Source organism: Pleurodeles waltl, chromosome 10 (assembly GCF_031143425.1).
Source record: "Pleurodeles waltl isolate 20211129_DDA chromosome 10, aPleWal1.hap1.20221129, whole genome shotgun sequence".
NCBI lineage: Eukaryota > Metazoa > Chordata > Amphibia > Caudata > Salamandridae > Pleurodeles > Pleurodeles waltl.
Window position 1 is genome coordinate 251,846,215 of NC_090449.1, and position 18,731 is coordinate 251,864,945.

The following is an 18,731-nucleotide window of genomic DNA, read 5'->3' on the forward strand; positions in this document are numbered from 1 at the left end:
ATGCTACAACACGAAATTCCTGAGATCACAAACATGATTATTTTCTCCATGTGTTCACTTCTGAATGTATTAGACGTAATAACCTGGTCCACACTCTTTTGGTTCTATGATGGGGAATGAGTTTAGGACCAAAACAATGATTGAGAAGGTTCCATTCCCCTACTTCCTCAAGGGACTAGAATAATAGCACTCGGTATGACAGGAACCTGAATACTCTGGGCCAGTGACAGATGCTTGACAGGGTTCTTAGGCCTGGGTGTTATTTGTCTCCAGCTGGCAAAATATAATTGTGTTGCAAGCCGAGTGCAAGGTCTTTCTCCCAAACTCTTAGGAATGACCGATCTCTCAGCTAACGGGGTCAAACTGGAATAAAGATGAAAGAGCATCAGAGTAGTAAGGAGCATTCAAGATTAAGCAATGAGAATGAGTGACACTAAAGAGAAGAAATAAAGAAGATTAGGTAGGGGCAATCACTCGACCACAGGCTTTCACTTTAAGAGCAATGTAAGATCTAGTGAGATAGACTTTGAAAGGAGGATATCTATGAGCCTTTGAATACCAGGAGGTCACAGGATGCTCCAGTCTGATGCAGTAGGTAGCTCTGTGCTACAGTCCGAGGAAGGGTCATTTCAATAGCTAGGCCCTAGATCTGCTATTTAGTTTTGAGTTACAAAAATTCTTCTAGTAGCTATAGCAGTCACTGAAAACAGGTTAACAGGCTTTATTCCATCTAAAATATGGTCCAAGGCAAACTACATTGTTTTTCTCAATATCGTCTTTCAATCAGTTACCTTCAGAATCCTCCTTTGAGCAGTCAGAATAGGCTAAAAGTCTTTAAAAAAAGGATCGAGCTGAATGGCCAAATGAAGCTGCCACTTAAACCTTCTTAAATGAGGTTTCTACTTTTCTATGAATATTGACGGCTGAGGAAGCATCATTGGAAGCTTCTGTTGAAAATCTAGAGAGAAAAGTGTCCCTTTTGAAGATATCAGGGATTCGCCGACCCGAAATAATGTTCAAAAGCCTTTTCAGCACCCTTTCACTTTTGGAAAATCACCTTCTTCTTCATGAACTTGCTCTCAGTTTTTGCTTCCGCTTTGTCCTATGAGTTGAAGTTCAGGCTAAATCAAAGTGGAATGCTTATGTACAGGTTCTCCAGGCAAACATTTGTTGAGGATTGACGAACGTCTGTTCATCTGTCACTGAGCCATCAGGTGTCACTGGTATTACTAACCCATATCTGGCAGTATAGGAGCAAGGGCTAGTTGGGACAGAATAACAGGGATCTTGATAGGGTTGTGGAAACACTAGTACAAGCAGATGAGCCACTGAGGTCTGAATTGGAGTTCTGGGCAGGAATGTCCTGCAGGAAGTGAAGGTGAAGAACTTCTCCTGCCTGCTTATGCTCAACGAGGAGCACAGGAAGCACCTCTCAAGGGACAGGTATCTTATTGAGGCCATCTGGCTAAGGCTGCAAAACATTTCACAAATACAGCAACCTCTACCTTCACAGAACAATAAGCAAAATTGCACATTCAGTACTCCAAAGTCTACTTTGTATCCTAAGAAGCAAAGATAATAATACAGAATACACTAGCAATAATCTAATACCTTACCCCCGTTAAGTGGTTATACCCATGGGGCACACCTTTTCTCCTTTTATTCAGCACCATCCTGGGCCACCAATTACACCCAAGTCCCCCTTTTGGGTTCTGTCTCGATTACTGGCATGACAGGCTCTTTCAGTTTTCCACTCTCTGTTGGAGAAAGAGATGATGGACTAATAGAACCATTGTCATCTCCTACAAGCCCCCAAAGGCCACAGCAAACTGTTCAGAATCCCTATATTTTCTGTAATAGATTTTCGAATTGTTAGTGAAGGGAAGATGTAACAGTGGTGAACCTGGACAGGTAGCATCCATACGGCATAAAAGATACATACTTTATTAAAAGTTATTGTGTGCTCCAGCTAAAGGCTGCTAAGCAGTTTGGTCTGCCTAATGGAGATAAAATTTGACCTTTCATGACATGGTCCCATAAACTATAAAAAATGAATGGGACAAAATTTGCATCCGTTACTTTCCTCTACTTACAAGGAAGGGACTCCTTGAAGGAAGATGCAGAAACAAACAAAGCTCCTTCCTCTGCTTGAGAAATATGGAAAATCATTATTCACCAGGACAGGCCATCTCTTCCCAAGTCATTCATAAGGATAGTGAGGCACTCATAACAATCGCAATTTAAGACAACGGAATACATTTCTCTGGTGAACAGTCAACTTGTGGTGAGGAAGAGCTATAAAGTGGTAATGTTTTATCTGAAAACACCTTCATGCATACATGGGTTTGCTGTTAGGAAAAATCTCACCATGTGAGTGCCCTTGAAATACTGGTAGGATTGAGGATGTGATATGTTACATACCAAGCCTTCAAGGACAGTATGCAGGAACTCAAGATTTCCTATGTGCTCAGAGGCACTCCTTGAAGACAATCCCATCCAATAACATATATGAGAGGTAAAGTTCCAGAGGAGGCTCAAAACTATTTATAAGTTCTCCATGAAGACACTTTGAGGTAACACACAGAAAAGTTCTAGGATTGCATCTGGGACAAAATCAACTAAAGTTCCAAGATAAACTTTTGATAAATTCTAGCAATGTTTTAAAATTGAGTTTGAGAGATGATCAAAAGAGCTTCCAAGATGGATTTCTGTAGATGGACCGCTATGCCAGCAAAACTGTCTAATTATAAAATGTTTATTTATATACTTTTGAAGTGGGCAGGCTAAACTACCCTGGACCCCCACGATTCCAGAGGTTAGTAACCAGACAAATAATTATTTGAGTTGAAGAAATCTCGGGTGAGGACATTTGTGGTGATAACACTTTGACAAACCTCTTTGGTTTTGCAAACTATGTTGGAGTCTCTGAGAAAAAAATGTTACATGCATTTTACTTCTACAAACATACTGTATAACAAACATTAAGTCACGGAAGTAGACTTCCACTCTCTTTATTCATACTTAAAACAGACATGACAAAAAGACCACTGCATCCTTATAACATTAAACCACTCTATTACGAAAGAAACTAATAAAATCTTCAATTATGTATATTTTTTGCTTTTTTGTTTTTTTACTATTTCTTGGTTTTTCAACAGTTCAACTAAAACTGAGGTAACATCTGTGACAAGTACTCTTCCCTACAGGAAGGGTTGGAAAACAACAGCAATACAAGTTTTATTACTTCTCCAGCTCTACATTATTGCACTAAGAGATCAAGGACGTTAAGGGGCCTAAGGCAAAGGAGAAGCCACTGCTTAAAATGTCTACATCAGTGCAACGCCTACAATTCTAAAACTCCAAGTTTTGGGTCCTTTTTTAGAGAATAGCAGGGCAGTGGCCTTCATACATTCCCCAGCAACTTCAAGCCACTCAGAAGGTCTGATATTCAATTCTGCAGCTGTGTGTGTAGCTTTTGGTCCATGAGTGAGGAACTGACTGTCCCTAAGATGAGAGTGGAGTCAGGTGTTGGACAACACTATACAAGGAATGGCGATATGGAAGAGAGTTAGTGTTGATCCCGTTTCCTACCCATGTACCAAGGAATTCGGCTGCTTTGAGTGATGGGGAATCTTGTCTCTTGCAGGCATGAGCCTATGGAGCCCTTCTGCCTCTCCAACGTGTAGAACCTTTGGTGAGGGAGAAGGTAACATAAAGGTGATAAGCCCTCCCTTGGCTTATACCCTCCTCATAGATCGTTAGCTGTCTATGTCCAGGCATGTTGGGAGGCTGGTGATGTTGTTTCGGCACAGATCTCTCACTTTCACACACTGTTAGATCAGTTATTGTTGAACGGCGAGAACAGTCTAACCACGGTGGCTGTAAGCCACCTTTGCTTAAGAACGATGTAGCCCTTTATGCTATAGGATCAGCAGAATTAGAGTCAGCTCTCAACTCTTACCCAGGTGAAAGCAAGAGTTCAGCTACCACATTCTGGTCATTCCCTTTGTTCAAATACAGACAATCTTTCTGCATGTTTCCCGAAAGTTCTATCAGTATTAGATTTGAATATCTTTTTCCCATTGTGATGCAAGAATAGACTGTCGGGAGGCACTTCTGACAAGCTGAGCATTCACCTGACCCTCACAGGACTAAACATCTGCCTTTCTATTATGTTAGCATTAACCACACTAATCACAGACAATCTCCCTTTACTGACAATAGTGCAAGTTAATTTACTGGGCATCTGAAACAGACATGCTCTACAACTAACCACCATGTGTCATCTGATGCCAACCTTTCACAGCCAGCACTCTGGCTGTCTTTAAGGATGGGGAAATCCACACTGGAGAATGGCATTAAGGATGGCATCTACCCAGAGGTAACTTTGTGCTACAAATGGTCCATAGTACTTCCTGTCAAATAGGCAGCCTTACTGGATTGATTTGTTTAGTTTTCATTGCCAGGATTCATCCTCACCTCACTTGTAAAGATTATTAGCAAAAAGGGTGAGGTGGCATGGTAGAAAACCAATGAAGCCAGCTTTTGATTGCTTCGTTCATAAACTAATCAAATGTATTTTTGCCAACTAAAGTTGTTTGTCCTGACATCACTGACATCATATACTTTTAACACAACCTCAATTGTTATCTACTTTGAAGACTTCACTCATTCCTATTTCATTGTACCTAGGAACTCTCAAAGTTTGAAGTCACAGATTTGTGGCCAGTTTTATGTTCTGCAGTAATTTTCTCTTAGTCAAACGCATTTATGCACAATCCATTTGAACAATATTGTATTTCTTATTTAAACTCTGTGTGCAGCATCGTAAACCTACAAGAGAACTGTGTCAACCTAACTATATGTATAGTGACATCATACATTTTGGGAGAAGGATGACCAAGTTTTGAAAAACTTGACAAGTCAAAATTGCTAAAGAGTAAAGTAGAGCGAAAGATAAAGCAGTTACTGTATTGTTGTGTGATGATATGGATAGTACCAGCAGTTGTAACATATAGACAGTTCCCCTTAATTGCTTAACACTTATTTTGGTTCTTGCTGATCCTTACAGATGTCTTGTCAATTACTTCAATGCTGTTCTATCTGCTATTGCTATCAGAAGCATGTCAGTGTGAGCACCAGATGTGAGATGTGAGCAAACCTGAAGGCCACAGGTTCAAATCCTGGCAGATCTGCTACATCTTTTGATGTTTCAGGATTGATAACCTGAGCACCATTTTGTAAATCACTTGCAACATTTCAAACGTAATCTTTGAATGTAGGGTGCAGCATAAAACTACCAGGGAAGAAAAAGATTCCTATTGGTTTCACTGAATTGTAATTAAATCATTGAGTACATTTTGCTACTCATGCCCTATAGTGATTTGCAAGCTGTCAATAAGGGCATGAACAGAAAATAATATCAGCATCCTTTCTTCATAGGCTCTGAAGTGTGAAAACCTTGGTTCCACATTATGTTTTTTTTGTCTCAAGTTTTAAGCGCCTCAATATTTGATAGCTACCTATTGGAAACCACTGGTGGGATCAAGGAAGTGTGCTGCTGAAGCTCACATAGTGAAGTTAGATGGATGTGTAATAATTAAAAATAAATGCCAGAGTTATGTCTGTCATCTTTATGGAATGGACAAACAAGACAACTACGTCTAATGGAGGCATTTAAATTGTAATGGGCTAACAAATTTTGCAGGTCAAGTGACCGTTATTGATGGCTCAGAGGCTCCCTTCCGAAGACTACATACATTATGTATCTCTAGATAACAGTACAATAAATTTTACGTGGTAGACCAAGCACACGTTTACCACATTAAGTAAGCCTTTCATTGGTGTTCAGGCAAAAGTGGATGTATCATTCCAAAGTCCACCTGTTTAGAAGAGACTAAGGCCCATATTTATACTTTATGTGCGCCGCATTTGCTTCATTTTTTGACGCAAAAGCGGTGCAAATTTACAAAATATAATTGTATTTTGTAAGTTTGCAGCGCTTTTGCGTCAAAAAATTATGCAAATACTGAGCAAAAAAAGTATAAATATGGGCAAAATGTCTGATTTCAAGTTTTTGACTCCAATATAAAGGCTACCAGAGATCAGCATCTACACTCTCACAAATGACAAAACATCACACACAGAACATACACAGTAACACAAAAATAAATTACATGGAATAAAAATAAATACATTTATAAACAAAACTAAGATTTAGGCATGTTTGTTGGATATACCTAATCTCATCATACCATATTATTTATCATGCACTGCCTTGACCACGGAATGACGGGGAAGTAACATGCATCTCAGTTTTGCCTTCGTTGATGGAGTCAAGGGGTTGTCCTAGCTTTGTCCTGTGTCTCTCAATTCTGGATCAATTCCAGTATCACTGTAGAGAGAAAAGGAGCTGTGGCAAGCATCCATAAGCTAGTCAATTATTGTCACCACTGATTTGTCACTAATAATGTCAGGGTTGTAAAACAAGAAAGATAAAATATTTGGTCTATAAAGAGCAGAATGCCTAAGATCTTCGGTAATTTTTCTGATCGAGACACTTCAAAATGCTGCCACCTCAGCCATGATGTGAATCTCAGGCAAGCTCCCACTGCCAAGAATAAATAAATTCAAGCTACGATGATAAAACCTATACATTTTGAAAGCAGGTCAGAGGGAACACGCCACAAGACCACACATGTTTTTCACTGGTGATCTATCCCTGAAACATCATTATAGGTTATTTCCATCATTCCTAAAACATCAATAAAACACAACAAATAAATCAAACAAAATGTGGAACTGCCTGAACGGGAATCCATTTCAATATGCTTGCACTCATGAATCAATTGGTGACCAACCATTGTTAGTCTGGGGTGACAATTTGCACCAAAGTTCTATTGCTTTTTATGATAGATATATGATTACACCAAAGACAGAGAGTCAGTGACCCACATTGCCTTGCATCGTTACAGGCAATATAGCGCCTACTTTAACAACTTATGTAACACTAGTTCAGTGCTACCTCTCTCCATGTTAGAGGGGGATGTTTCAGATCCCCTATTTCTTTTAGATTACCCCTGGAAACAAATGGACATTCATATACGTTTCTAGAATGTGTATGAAATAACTTTCATATTTTGATTGTTTGCTTTCTTGTAAAAATGAAACAAATTGACATTTCAGGAGTAGAGTATATAAATCAACTTTACTGTTGAGGAAAGGCCATTATGTTTTAACAAGCCTTAAAGACTACCTTATAATAAAACCCAGATAGAGGCAGTGAAGGGACAGATACAAAAATCTGTTCAGGAAGTGTGAACAAGTTTGGTGAAAGAGGCCAATCGGTGTTTATGTTATTCCTATCACTGGCAACGCTGGGTGGAACTTTCTTGGTGCACATCTCTTTATGGCTAAGAATTTCTTATAAACCACTGTATTCCATTATGGATTTTCCACATATTAAGACAAATGTTTGTCTCCCTATTGTGTAATTATGTGGACGACTGTGAGCTTCAGCGCACAGTTCCTAGAAGACATCTCCCAAATGAAGAGAGCTTGGTTTCCAAACTGCTTTAATATATTTCAATTTGACATCAGTGGCATGATTGCCTATACTCAACAAGGCTCTTGGCAATTGATGCCAGTTTCATGTTCTGGTATGTAGGTGCCAGTGACGTCTTCCGATGAAAATGGGCTCAGAAAACTGATAAAAAATGTTCTCATCACAGTTGCATGCCTGGGTGAAGATCCTTTATTGCCTGGCCTCTGAAACTGGTCGTGTTAGGAGGAGTGCTTCTTCCCATGATCAAGGGTTGCAATGGGAGTTCCGTCAGCTTTCGCATCATTTATAGAGTGACTGCTAACAATACTCCAAAACAACACCACAATGTCGACCACATTTATTAAGGCTGTGTGTGGGTGTTGGTGCAGCACAACTCAAAGCAAACTACTGAGTAAATTTACTTGCCACTGTAAAGGCCTACATGTGCAGTACTGAACTGTTGTGTTGTACGAGTTCCCACACAACCTTTACAAAAAGGTGGCCTGGTCAACTCATAGTATCAGTATTAAGTACAAAGCCATATGTATTTCAGTTTGTAAGGAAACTCTGTGAAATGTGTTTTCTCATGTGACTGGTTTGTCCCACCACACAAAACTGAATTTTGCGAAAAACAAGGCATCACAATCCCCTAAATCATGTGTAAAAGCCCAATTTAGTCTAAATTCCTTCAGATGGAGATATAAATCGTCCTCAAGGTGCCTTTTCTGACTCCACACACATATTTTCTCATTTGCATTTTGTGAGCAGATAAGATGTCGAGTAGCTAAAGAAAAGTCATTGCCTATCTGTAGTACCCAAAACAGGTTGATCACTTCGATATAGAAGATCACCAGGACACCAGGATGTAACTGAGTGAATGCAGTAAAACAGTTTTTATGGCTGAAGAGATCCCTTCGGGTCAAGGGGCAGTATGTGTCGGACCACTCAAGAATCTCTTAATCAGAAATGAATTGAAATGGGTGGGGTGGGGCAGATGTCCTTCCTTCAAGAAGGGATCCTCCATGAGGGTTTGGCTGTACAAGGTGGGAGGACACTATATTGCAAGCAATGTGTTGCATTATATAAATATTGCATCCATTACATTGACTACCACTATATTGTGATTTTAAGTAGATCGAGATTTGAGATTAGTAAATGTATACTTCTCTTTATATACATACCTTGACGGTGCAGGGATAAGCTATGTAATGGATGTAATATTGCTGTAGGTCACTACTGTTGACCGTCATATCGTAACATACAATTCCAAAGAAACTTCCCTTTTTCTCAAAGATGATGCCTCGCAGTTGAGAAGACGAAACATTGAAAAGAGTGGCAAAGAGAGTAAGAACTTCTCAAGAAGGGCTGATCCCAGTAAGACAAGACTGAGGCACATGGGTGACCTACGGTGGGGTGCTGGCATTGCCAGATCCCGTGTGCTACTGGCTCTGGGGACGAGTGTGGAACTTTCTTTATAACTTTATCAGTATTGTACATTACACCAGTACTAAATTCCTATTAAATTAATAACCAGTGCTGTTACCCTAAAATATTAGTTATTGTCTAGGAACCTTACAATGCTAATGAAATATAATCTACAGATCCAAAATCCATTGATACATGTTCATTTGAATAAGAATTTCATTTTTAAAGGTGCATCGATGTTTTCATCATTATAGATTCCTTCAATTTGCTTTTAAAAATGTCATTTTTTGCTTCTGGGAGGGCATACTGGCCCTAACTGACATCAACACGTGGACATGCGCAACAGGATGTCAAGTTGCGAGTGACATCACTTCCTATGTGCTCTGAAAGTCACTGACAACCTTAGTGAATGTTACCAGAATCCTTATTGTCACTACCTTAAGGCTAAACGCAAATCTCTATTGCTGTAGCCAGAACCATTTGGCCTTTACCCTTGTCCTGCCGCCCATCAGTTCTGCTAGGTCCTGGGGAAGGAAGGCCCACATCAGACGTGGCAGGTGATAATCTAAGCCCACTGCCCTCTGTGAGGATGGTCCTCTTCAGTGGGGTAGGAGTACAGGAGGTGGGAGTCTCATGGCGGTGAGATGTAGTAGACACCTTGTCACCAGTGTGTTTTCGCGATCTATAGGAGGGCCGCCTCCGCACCTCAGACATCAAGTCATACTTCATGAAGTAGAAGGCTTCTTTTATGGGGCATCGCTTTTCAGGTTCCAATGCCAAGAGGCGCTGGAACATGCGCAAGGCGTTGTCTGTGAAGCGCCTCCATTGAGATGGCAATCCCACCAAACGCCCCTTTTGCCAACGCACAAACTCTTCGTAGAAAGTATCCGAGGGTGTGGCTGCTTCCCAGGGAAAATTACCTGTAAGAACACAAAATATGAGCACTCCAAATGCCCACACATCGATGCTGGTGTCCACAGTGAAGCCCTCAGCCCTTCCAGCTTGGCAAACCTCAGGAGCTGTGTACGGGATTGTGCCGCTGATGCGCTTCACTCGACAGCCCACCTTACGGGTCATGCCAAAGTCTGCCAGTTTGACCCGCCGACAGTCCCTGTCAAACAGGAGTACGTTCTCTGGTTTGATGTCCCGATGCACCAGGTTTTTGCTGTGCATGTAATCCAGTGCCAACCCCAGCTGCTGAACACATCGTTTCACCATGTCCTCAGAAAGACCCACCTGCACAATAACAAAACACAGCTTGTTAGTATGACGGTATATCTTTGTTAACAATTAGCTGAGGCAACTGCACAAGAAAATATCCTTCTGCAGTAAATAGCTGCACAAAATCATAGGCAAATCCCAGTGTATACAACGACCACCATAACTAACTAACTAAAAATATCTACAACATCAAACAACAGCAGGTGAAAATAATGGAGCCTAAAAAAAGTCACTGATACAAGTCATTGAGTACAGCAAACAATCATAGGCAAAACACTGCCTTCTTAAAACAACTGCGGATACCAGCTACCACATAGGTGCAACTAAATATCAACATAAACCTCACAAGAATAAAAACATCATATACCAACCAACAGTGGAGTTCTAACATAACATCAACGTTTAAATATTGAGCTGCTTAATTTCAGCTCCACAATATCAACTACCAATAAATGTACTGTCAAGGTATGTAAATGTGGATTTAAAATAAGCAAATCGATACTTCCAGTTGTAAGAAATATGTTGGTAGCTGATATTTTCAGTTCAATGCATTGGTAGTTTTAAATTCTTGAGCTTGATGTTTTTACATACAACCACCAATAGTGCAAGCAGACACATAAAACAAATACGTAGTACAAACACCTTTGAGTACAACAGCTTCACATAACAAACAATCATAAGTAGCGGTAAACTGCCTACAACAAGATCTAATTCAACTGAATCAATCAATCAACGTCCAAAGAAAGCAGCCACATACCCCAAAACAGGAAGAAATAACAGTATACATCAAACTATCAGGCACAAGAATCATCGTAAAATAAACTTCATTAAGTACAAGCTACTTACACTAACCAAACAAATGTAGAATGAACCACCATGTGCAAGAAATATCCACCCATAGAAATAACAACCACCAGGCCGTCCAAACCACACAAACACGCTGTGTGAGGAAAGCATTTTCAGTGCCCCAATCCACTGGATAGACAGACATTAGAATAGTAGACACGTAAGTCATTAATCTTAGATAAGCACACCTCACAGTACTTATGCAATCTGTGATTCCCAAGTGTTTTTGTGTGTGCGCGTGTACATGTGACTGCCACACATAATTTGTATACTCAACTTTCTAGTGAGTAGGCAGAGGTTCAGCTTGTGTCTTGCTCCTGAATGTATAATAAAAACATAGCTAATGACAAATGCTTTCCTTTGGAAGTTGGTGGTTCAGTATTTGGCTGGAGGGATTCCTCTGGCCACATGTAGCACAGACAATCAGGTGAGCAAGGTATCTGGCATGGCCATGTTTATCGAGCATAGGCACTGTCTTGGGCAAGTATGCATCAACACGGCTGATTATCTTAAGCCTGGGGAGGATGTTGTTCCTAACTGAGATAAGCACTGATCCGCATTTGTATGGGGTAAGTCATACTGACATTGAATCACTGTAAACTGTATAGCCCCCAAGTGCAATAATATGCACCGAGCAACAGTACATTATGCAAATAATGTAAGAAAATATCTCCAATTTTGTTTGGCGTCATTTGCAGAACTGCAAATCCAATCACATTACATGTAGGAAATCAACAGCATTCCTCCAATATCATGCATTAAAAAACCATCCGAGTACAAATGAGCATAAATAAAGCACAAAGGCTTGTACACCAAGAACACTCCACGGCACACAGCAAATAACCACCATACAAGCAATTATATACCATAATACTGAGATTAAGAATCAACCTGAATAATGACTAACATCGAACCGCCTAAGTAAGAATACATAGGGAAGTATTAATTGTCTATTCTTAACCCTACTTCCACTTAGATTGATAATGTGGAGTCACTGCAAGAGCAGGTCGGTATTTTAACTTCCATATTTTGGCGGAGAAACATGATGTACACTAAGTAAAATATCAGAATAAGTACTTGTAGGTATTATAAGACATCAGTGTAAATAACTACAAAGTCCGGCACAGACAGGTGGTATTCAACAATGTACAACAGAAATATTTTAATACAACAAAATATTAGTAAAATAGTTTCCAGCACAAACCAATGCATACATGGAAACTATTTACAATGCTGCCAATTGTGTATATGAAACAAACATCTGGCACAAATAACTACAGATATAAAACAGTGTGGAAGACAAACTCGTAGATAAAACATTATCCAGTAGAAATAGCATCTACTTTGTGCTACTACATATAACAAGGATGTGTGCATTTAGGAAGACCCATGTACTAGGTAACCCAAAGCACAGAAAACCAAAAGCCACATACCCAGGTAGAAATACCGGCAAATCTCAAATAACAATGGCTCAAGTACTTGCATTTACTAACTGTTCTGAACCACCTTCAAAGCAATGATAGATCATGGCCCCAATTACCCAGTCTATTTTTCCACCATTCATGATCAATCATCACTAAAGATCTAGCAAGGCAAATCTGTTTGCACAAACATGGTTCAATCGTGAGAAGCAGGGATCTTCCTCCTTGCTTCTTGCAAGTGCTGAGTGCTCAACTTTAGAACTAGTTGCTCTCAGCTCTAAGGAACTGTCTTAACCTGACCTCACTTAAGAAAAAACTAGCAATAAAGCTGTTCCTGGACCCTTTGCCATCCTATTTAAAATGTTCAAGACTAAACCGTATCCAAATGGGAATTACATATAAAACAGCACTATCAAGTAATAAAAACAACTGTGTCTTATGATTCCGTTATCCCTGCTGGAATCCTCACTCATAAGTGTCCCCACAATCAGAACATCTTTTATTCACATCAATGGAGGGTAATCCAAGCATTAAACACGCCCAATGTATCTACTGAAACTGTTTTCTACAAAGTGTGAGCTCCACTCTGGTAAAGAAACCAGTTTCTTCAAATCTCAGCAGCCTGACTTATTGTAAGGTCTGTCTGCCCTGATCACATGCAACGATGCTGAAGGCGCTCTGGCTCACAATGCTCTGTACAACAAACAGCCACAACAAGTCTCAAAGTTTTATTACCCTATAAAAGTCAAGTGAAAGGCTGGACTCCTCTAGTATGCCCCCTGAATACTGAAGTTAGAATATCGAACTATAAAAATATGGAGGGCAAAATATTGAATACAAAATATCAAAAGGTAGGTATTACAGATTTTCTATACCTAACTCCACATATGTGTACCATGGTGATATAGATAAATCTTCAAGGTACGTAGATGTGGAGTTAGGAGAAGTACATTTATACTTCCTCTTAATGCACATACTTTTCATTGTTATGCCCACGATATTCTTGCATCTCAATATTCTTCGCCTCAGTAGAACAATCCACTCCTCTGGATCTGAATAAATATGTGGATTCAAATAGTCATCCTTGAGATGAAAAGGGTTTACAACGAGGGCAGCTACTCTCTGAACAGGCCTAACCAAACACCTTAGATACATTCTCTGCTCCAAACTTCTGAAAGTCATGTAAAACCTAGCTTTAAAATAACTCCTAAGCTTGGTCTCCTTCTTTTTGAATTAGAAATTTCTTGAGGCTTTTGCAATGTGATTAAAGCAAATGAGTACAAAATAAGGACCCATAGGCTGCCAGTCCAACCATTGTCCATGCAAGTTCTAAGTCGCAGATAAAACTGACATTTCTCACATTCCCCTAGAAATGGAAGTAGATATCAAATTCATCTCAATGTCAATGCTCCAGCCTTAGTCAACAAGGTGAGTTATTCAAGTGGAGCTACAACACTATCATCTGTTCACTAGGTAATGCAGTTTTCAAGAAAAGCAGCCTTGAACTCATTGAAACCCCCTTGTAAAAGTCAATAGGGTGAGGTGAGAGGCAGGGAAGAGCCTAGTAACAGAGTCTCAAGAGCTAGCAGTATCTGAGGCTGCTAGAATTACTCCAGCAGGTCTGAACAGAATGGCTGTACCTGAGGTGGGATGATGTCGAACAGATCACCGCCCGGGGCATACTCCTGTGCAAAAACATAGCAGTCCTCTGTCTCAAAGACCACGTCAAACACCTTGATGATGAAGGGGCTGGCAGACAGGGTGTTGGTGATGCTGAACTCCCGCAGGAAGTTTTTCAACTTGGTCTTGTTCTTGTTCACAAACTTCAGTGCCATCTTGGTCCCTGGAGAAAAGGAAAGAGAAAAAAAGGATACATTTAAGGCCCGTGGCCTGAAACAGCAAGAGACTGTGGATGCGCAATGAACAACTAAGTTTGAGAAATGAGATTTTGAAACACAGTCAGAAATGTTAAAGATGATATATTTTTTTCTCCAAGCGTTTGTCAGAACATGTGTATTACCATTGTACAGATATGTGAACAGTTGTAAGCTATGGTTAATAAAGGGCTGGGAGGATGGTTGGCGCAGTTATCGGTCAACTGGTGACTGACTTGTCTTCTTTAGGCCAGATACAAAGTTAGCACTGGGAAAAGGCAATTTTCTTCCTTTGAAGTTTGTATTTCCATCAGGTGGTTTGTGTGCCCACATCCTGGAAACATTAACGTTATGTGCTCAACATAAAGCCAGCATGTAGCAGTTACTTTGCAAATGCTTTAAAAATTAACCCTACTTTTAGTAATGGAAACAGCCCAGTGGTTATTACAAATTGTAAAGGAGGAGGAGGGCAGTTCAGGGGAAGTGCACTTTGTAGGAAAGTGCCCTCTTTCTTGGCATGGTTACCCCCATTTTCTGCCTGTTGTCAGTGTGTTTGACTGTGTCACTGGGATACTGTTAACCACGACCCCAGTGACTATGCTCTCTCCTCTAAATTTGGTTTCTACTCACCTTTTTTTCTCCACAATTGGCATACTGATCCCCCATGTAAGTCCCTAGTACACGGTACCTAGGTACCCAGGGCATTGGGGTTCCAGGGGATCCCTATGGGCTGCAGCATTTACTCTGCCAACCATAGGGAGCCCACGCTAAGTGGTTCTGCAGGCCTGCCATTGCCGCCTGCGTGAAACGGGTGCATCCAGTTCACTAAAGTCACCCCTATGGCAGGCCCTCTCAGCCCAGAGAACAGGGTGCAGGTACCCGTGTGTGAGGGAACCCCTGAACTAGCGGAGGCGCACCCACAAACTACAGATCTATTTTCCTGGACTTTGTGAGTGCGGGATGCCATTTTACACATGTACTGGACATAGATCATTACCTATGTCCAGCTACATAACGGGAACTACAAACCCAGGCATGTTTGGTATCAATACTGTTGCAAGTATTGGAAGTATGATTCCATGCACTCTGGGGGCTCCTTAGAGGACCCCCAGCATTGCTACTACCAGTCTTACAGAGTTTTTCGGGCAGCCCTGCTGCTGCTACCCCCTCAGACAGTTCTCTGCCCTCCTGCTGCTTGATCTGATCAAGCCCAGGAAGGCAGAACAAAGGATTTCCTTTGGGAGAGGGAGGTAACACCCTCTCCTTTTGGAAATAGGTGTGACTGGCTTGGGAGGGGTAGCCTCCCCGAGCCACTTGTTTTGCTTTGAAGGGCACATTTGGTGCCCTCCGTGCATAAACCAGTCTACACTGGTTCAGGGACCCCCAGTCCCTGCTCTGGCAAGAAACTGGACAATAGAAGGGGGAGTGACCACTCCCCTGTCCATCACTACCCCATGGGGGGTGCCCAGAGCTCCATCAGAGGGTCCCTGGGTTCTGCCATCTCGTTTCTAAGGTTGGCAGGGAACTCTAGGAGCATCTGAGTGGCCAGGCCAGGCAGGTGATGTCAGAGCCCTCTCCTGATAGGTGCTTACCTGGTTAGGTGACCAATTCCCCTCTCAGGGCTATTTAGGGACTCTCTCTTGGGTGGGTCCTCAGATTCGGCTTGCAAGATTCCAACAGGACTCCTCTGCAACCTTCACTTCAACTACTGGCCTCCGAACTGCCACTGGTACCTCCAGGACCCGACAACCTGCTAGAGGGGTCTAGGCATAGCCCTAGCTCCAAACTTCTGTAAGCAAGACTAGAAGTTAGGGAGATTAAGCACACCCTACACCACTCCAGCATGTCTTCAGTACCTAGCACATCTCAGAACATGGGTTCTCACTATGAGGACGTTACCTTTCAGAAACTGAGGGAAGTGTGTAAGAGTAGGAAACTGAAGACAGGGAGGAACCCTACTAAGAGTATACTCTTAGGACTTCTCCTCCAGGATGACCAGGCACAAGCTGGTACCCAGAGTTAGAAAAAGAAGATATAGATGCTGAGGTGGGTCAGGAGGGTCCCTCAGAGGATCACAGGGTCCCTAGTAAGCCCCCTAGTATAGCTGGGAGCACTACAGTTAGTGCCAAAGGTGGCCATGTTAGCAGGCCCCCCTTTGTTCCCAGGGGACTAATCAGAGGATTACTAAGCCTAGGGACAGATTCTAATCCTGCCACTCTCATGTCACCTCTGTATCAGAGGGGACAAACTGCTCAGCTCCAGAAGATGACTCATTAGATAGGGAACTTAGGAAACGGAGGTTGGAGGAGGCCACATCTAGCCCTAGACAGGGAGGCCTTGGCAGTAGAGAGAGTGAGGCAGGGGTTGGGGTTAACACCCCATGGTGGCAGCAACTTTGGTTTCAAGGACCCCAGGGTCACGGAGGACCCTTTTGATTACAGAAATCTTAGCAAGGTTGTTCCCCCATACAAGGTGGGGGATAACATCCATAAGTGGCTCTCTGCTCTGGGAAGGGCGTGCAAAGTTCAGAGGGTCCCCCAGAGACAGTGGGCTGCTATCCTTTGGCTCTCCTTCTCTGACAAAGGTAGGGATAGGCTTCTTACTGTCAGAGAGGAGGATGTTGAAAACTACACAGTTTTAAAGTCTGCTCTGTTAGATGGATTTGGTCTTATCACTGGACAGCACAGAATTAAGTTCAGGGAGACCAGGAAAGAGTCCTCCCAAGACTGGGTTGATTTTGTGGACTGCTCTGTGAAGGCCTTGGAGGGCAGGTTGCATGGCAGCAAAGTCAGTGATTATGAGGGCTTGTACAATATGATTTCAGTAGAGCACATACTGAACAATTGTGTGTCTGATTTGTTGCACCAATACTTGGTAGACTCAGATCTGACCTCTCCCCAAGAATTGGTAAAGAAGGGAGACAAATGGGTCAAAACAAGGATAAGCAGAAACCCTCACACTGGGGGTGACAAGGGCAAGGAAAAAGGAGCAGGTAAGTCTCAGGACAAGGGTGGGGGCAAAACTAAAATTAAAGAGTCTTCATCAGGCCCGAAACATTCCTCTGGGGTGAGTCCAAATCCTCTTCCTCTTCCCATAACAAGAATCCTTGGTGCTATGTCTGTAGGAACAAGGGCCGTAGGCCAGGAGACAGCTCCTGCCTAAGAAAAGCACCAAACCACCAACCACTACAACCCCACCTCAGCCCCTAGTAACAACAGTAGTGGTGGGTCAGGCAGCAGTAGCCATTCCAAGGTTGTAGCTGGCCTCACTTTAGGAAGTGTGGTTGGGGCTGGCTTAGTTATGGAAACTACTGATGCTGTTTTAGTCTCAGATAGGGGCATTGATTTTGCCACCCTTGCTGCCTGTCCCTTTAATATGGGACGCACAGGCAGCTGCCCTTGCTAAATGGTGTTCAGGCAGAGGCCTACAGGGACACAAGTGCCAGTGTCACTATGGTGACTGAAAAACTGGTGTCTCCTGAACAACACCTACTTGGTCATCAGTACCAAGTGACTGATGCCCACGACAACACTGTATGCCACCCCATGGCAGTTGTTGATCTCAGCTGGTGGGGTACTGGCCCAAAGAAGGCTGTAGTGTCTACAGACTTACCTGTAGAGTGTCTCTTGGGGAATGACTTGGAGACTTCAGCTTGGGATGAAGTGGAGTTGGAGGCCCATGCAGCAATGCTGGGCATCCCAGGGCATATTTTTTCTCTGACCAGGGCTCAGGCCAAGAAGCAAAAAGAAAAAGGAATCTTGGAGCCTGGAACAATGGCCCCAGAGGCTCCCAAAGCCAAGGGTAGGAAAGGCAAAAGGTTGCCCCTACCCCACCCTCCAGTGAGGATTCCCCCTTTGAGGAGGAGGAATCCACTCCCTTGGTAGAACCCACACCTGAAGAGTTGAAAGCTGATACAGCTGAACCGGAAGGTGCATGGGGGCTGCCAGGGAGGAGTTCAGTAGGGCACAGCACACCTGTCCCACAGTGGAAGAGTTAAGATAGCAATCTGTCCTTCAAGAATCAGGGGATGTCAGAGGCACCCACAAGGTGTATTGGGAGGACAGCCTCCTATACTCAGAAGCAAGGGAACCCAAACTTGGTGCCATCAGAAGGTTGGTAGTACCCCTGCAGTATAGAGAGTTTTTGTTGAAACTTGCACATGTCATACCCTGGCAGGTCACCTGGGGCACAGCAAGACTTGGGACAGACTTGTCCTACACTTTCACTGGCCCCACATGTCTGAAAAGGAGTTTTGTCGCTCCTGTGTCACCTGTCAAGCCGGTGGCAAAAAAGGTGGCACTCCGAAGGCCCCCCTAATTCCACTACCAGTGGTTGGGGTTCCCTTTGAGAGGGCTTGGGTGGATATTATTGGCCCCCTAGACCCTCCCACTGCCTTTGGAA

General features: G+C 42.5%; 1 protein-coding gene across 2 annotated transcripts in view; it reads right to left on the minus strand.

Annotated features, from left to right (window-relative positions):
* Positions 1 to 3,135: 3,135 nt before the first annotated feature.
* The window catches only part of SBK1 (SH3 domain binding kinase 1), a 401,362-nt gene continuing 385,766 nt past the window's right edge, over positions 3,136 to 18,731 (minus strand). For both annotated transcript variants that reach the window (XM_069210338.1, XM_069210340.1), the window contains exons 3-4: positions 14,097 to 14,299; positions 3,136 to 10,204 (exon numbers count right to left, since the gene is read on the minus strand). In XM_069210338.1, coding sequence (XP_069066439.1) covers positions 9,413 to 10,204; positions 14,097 to 14,299 — 995 coding nt within the window. In that variant the 3' untranslated portion in view covers positions 3,136 to 9,412. The remainder of the gene's footprint in view (positions 10,205 to 14,096; positions 14,300 to 18,731) is intronic.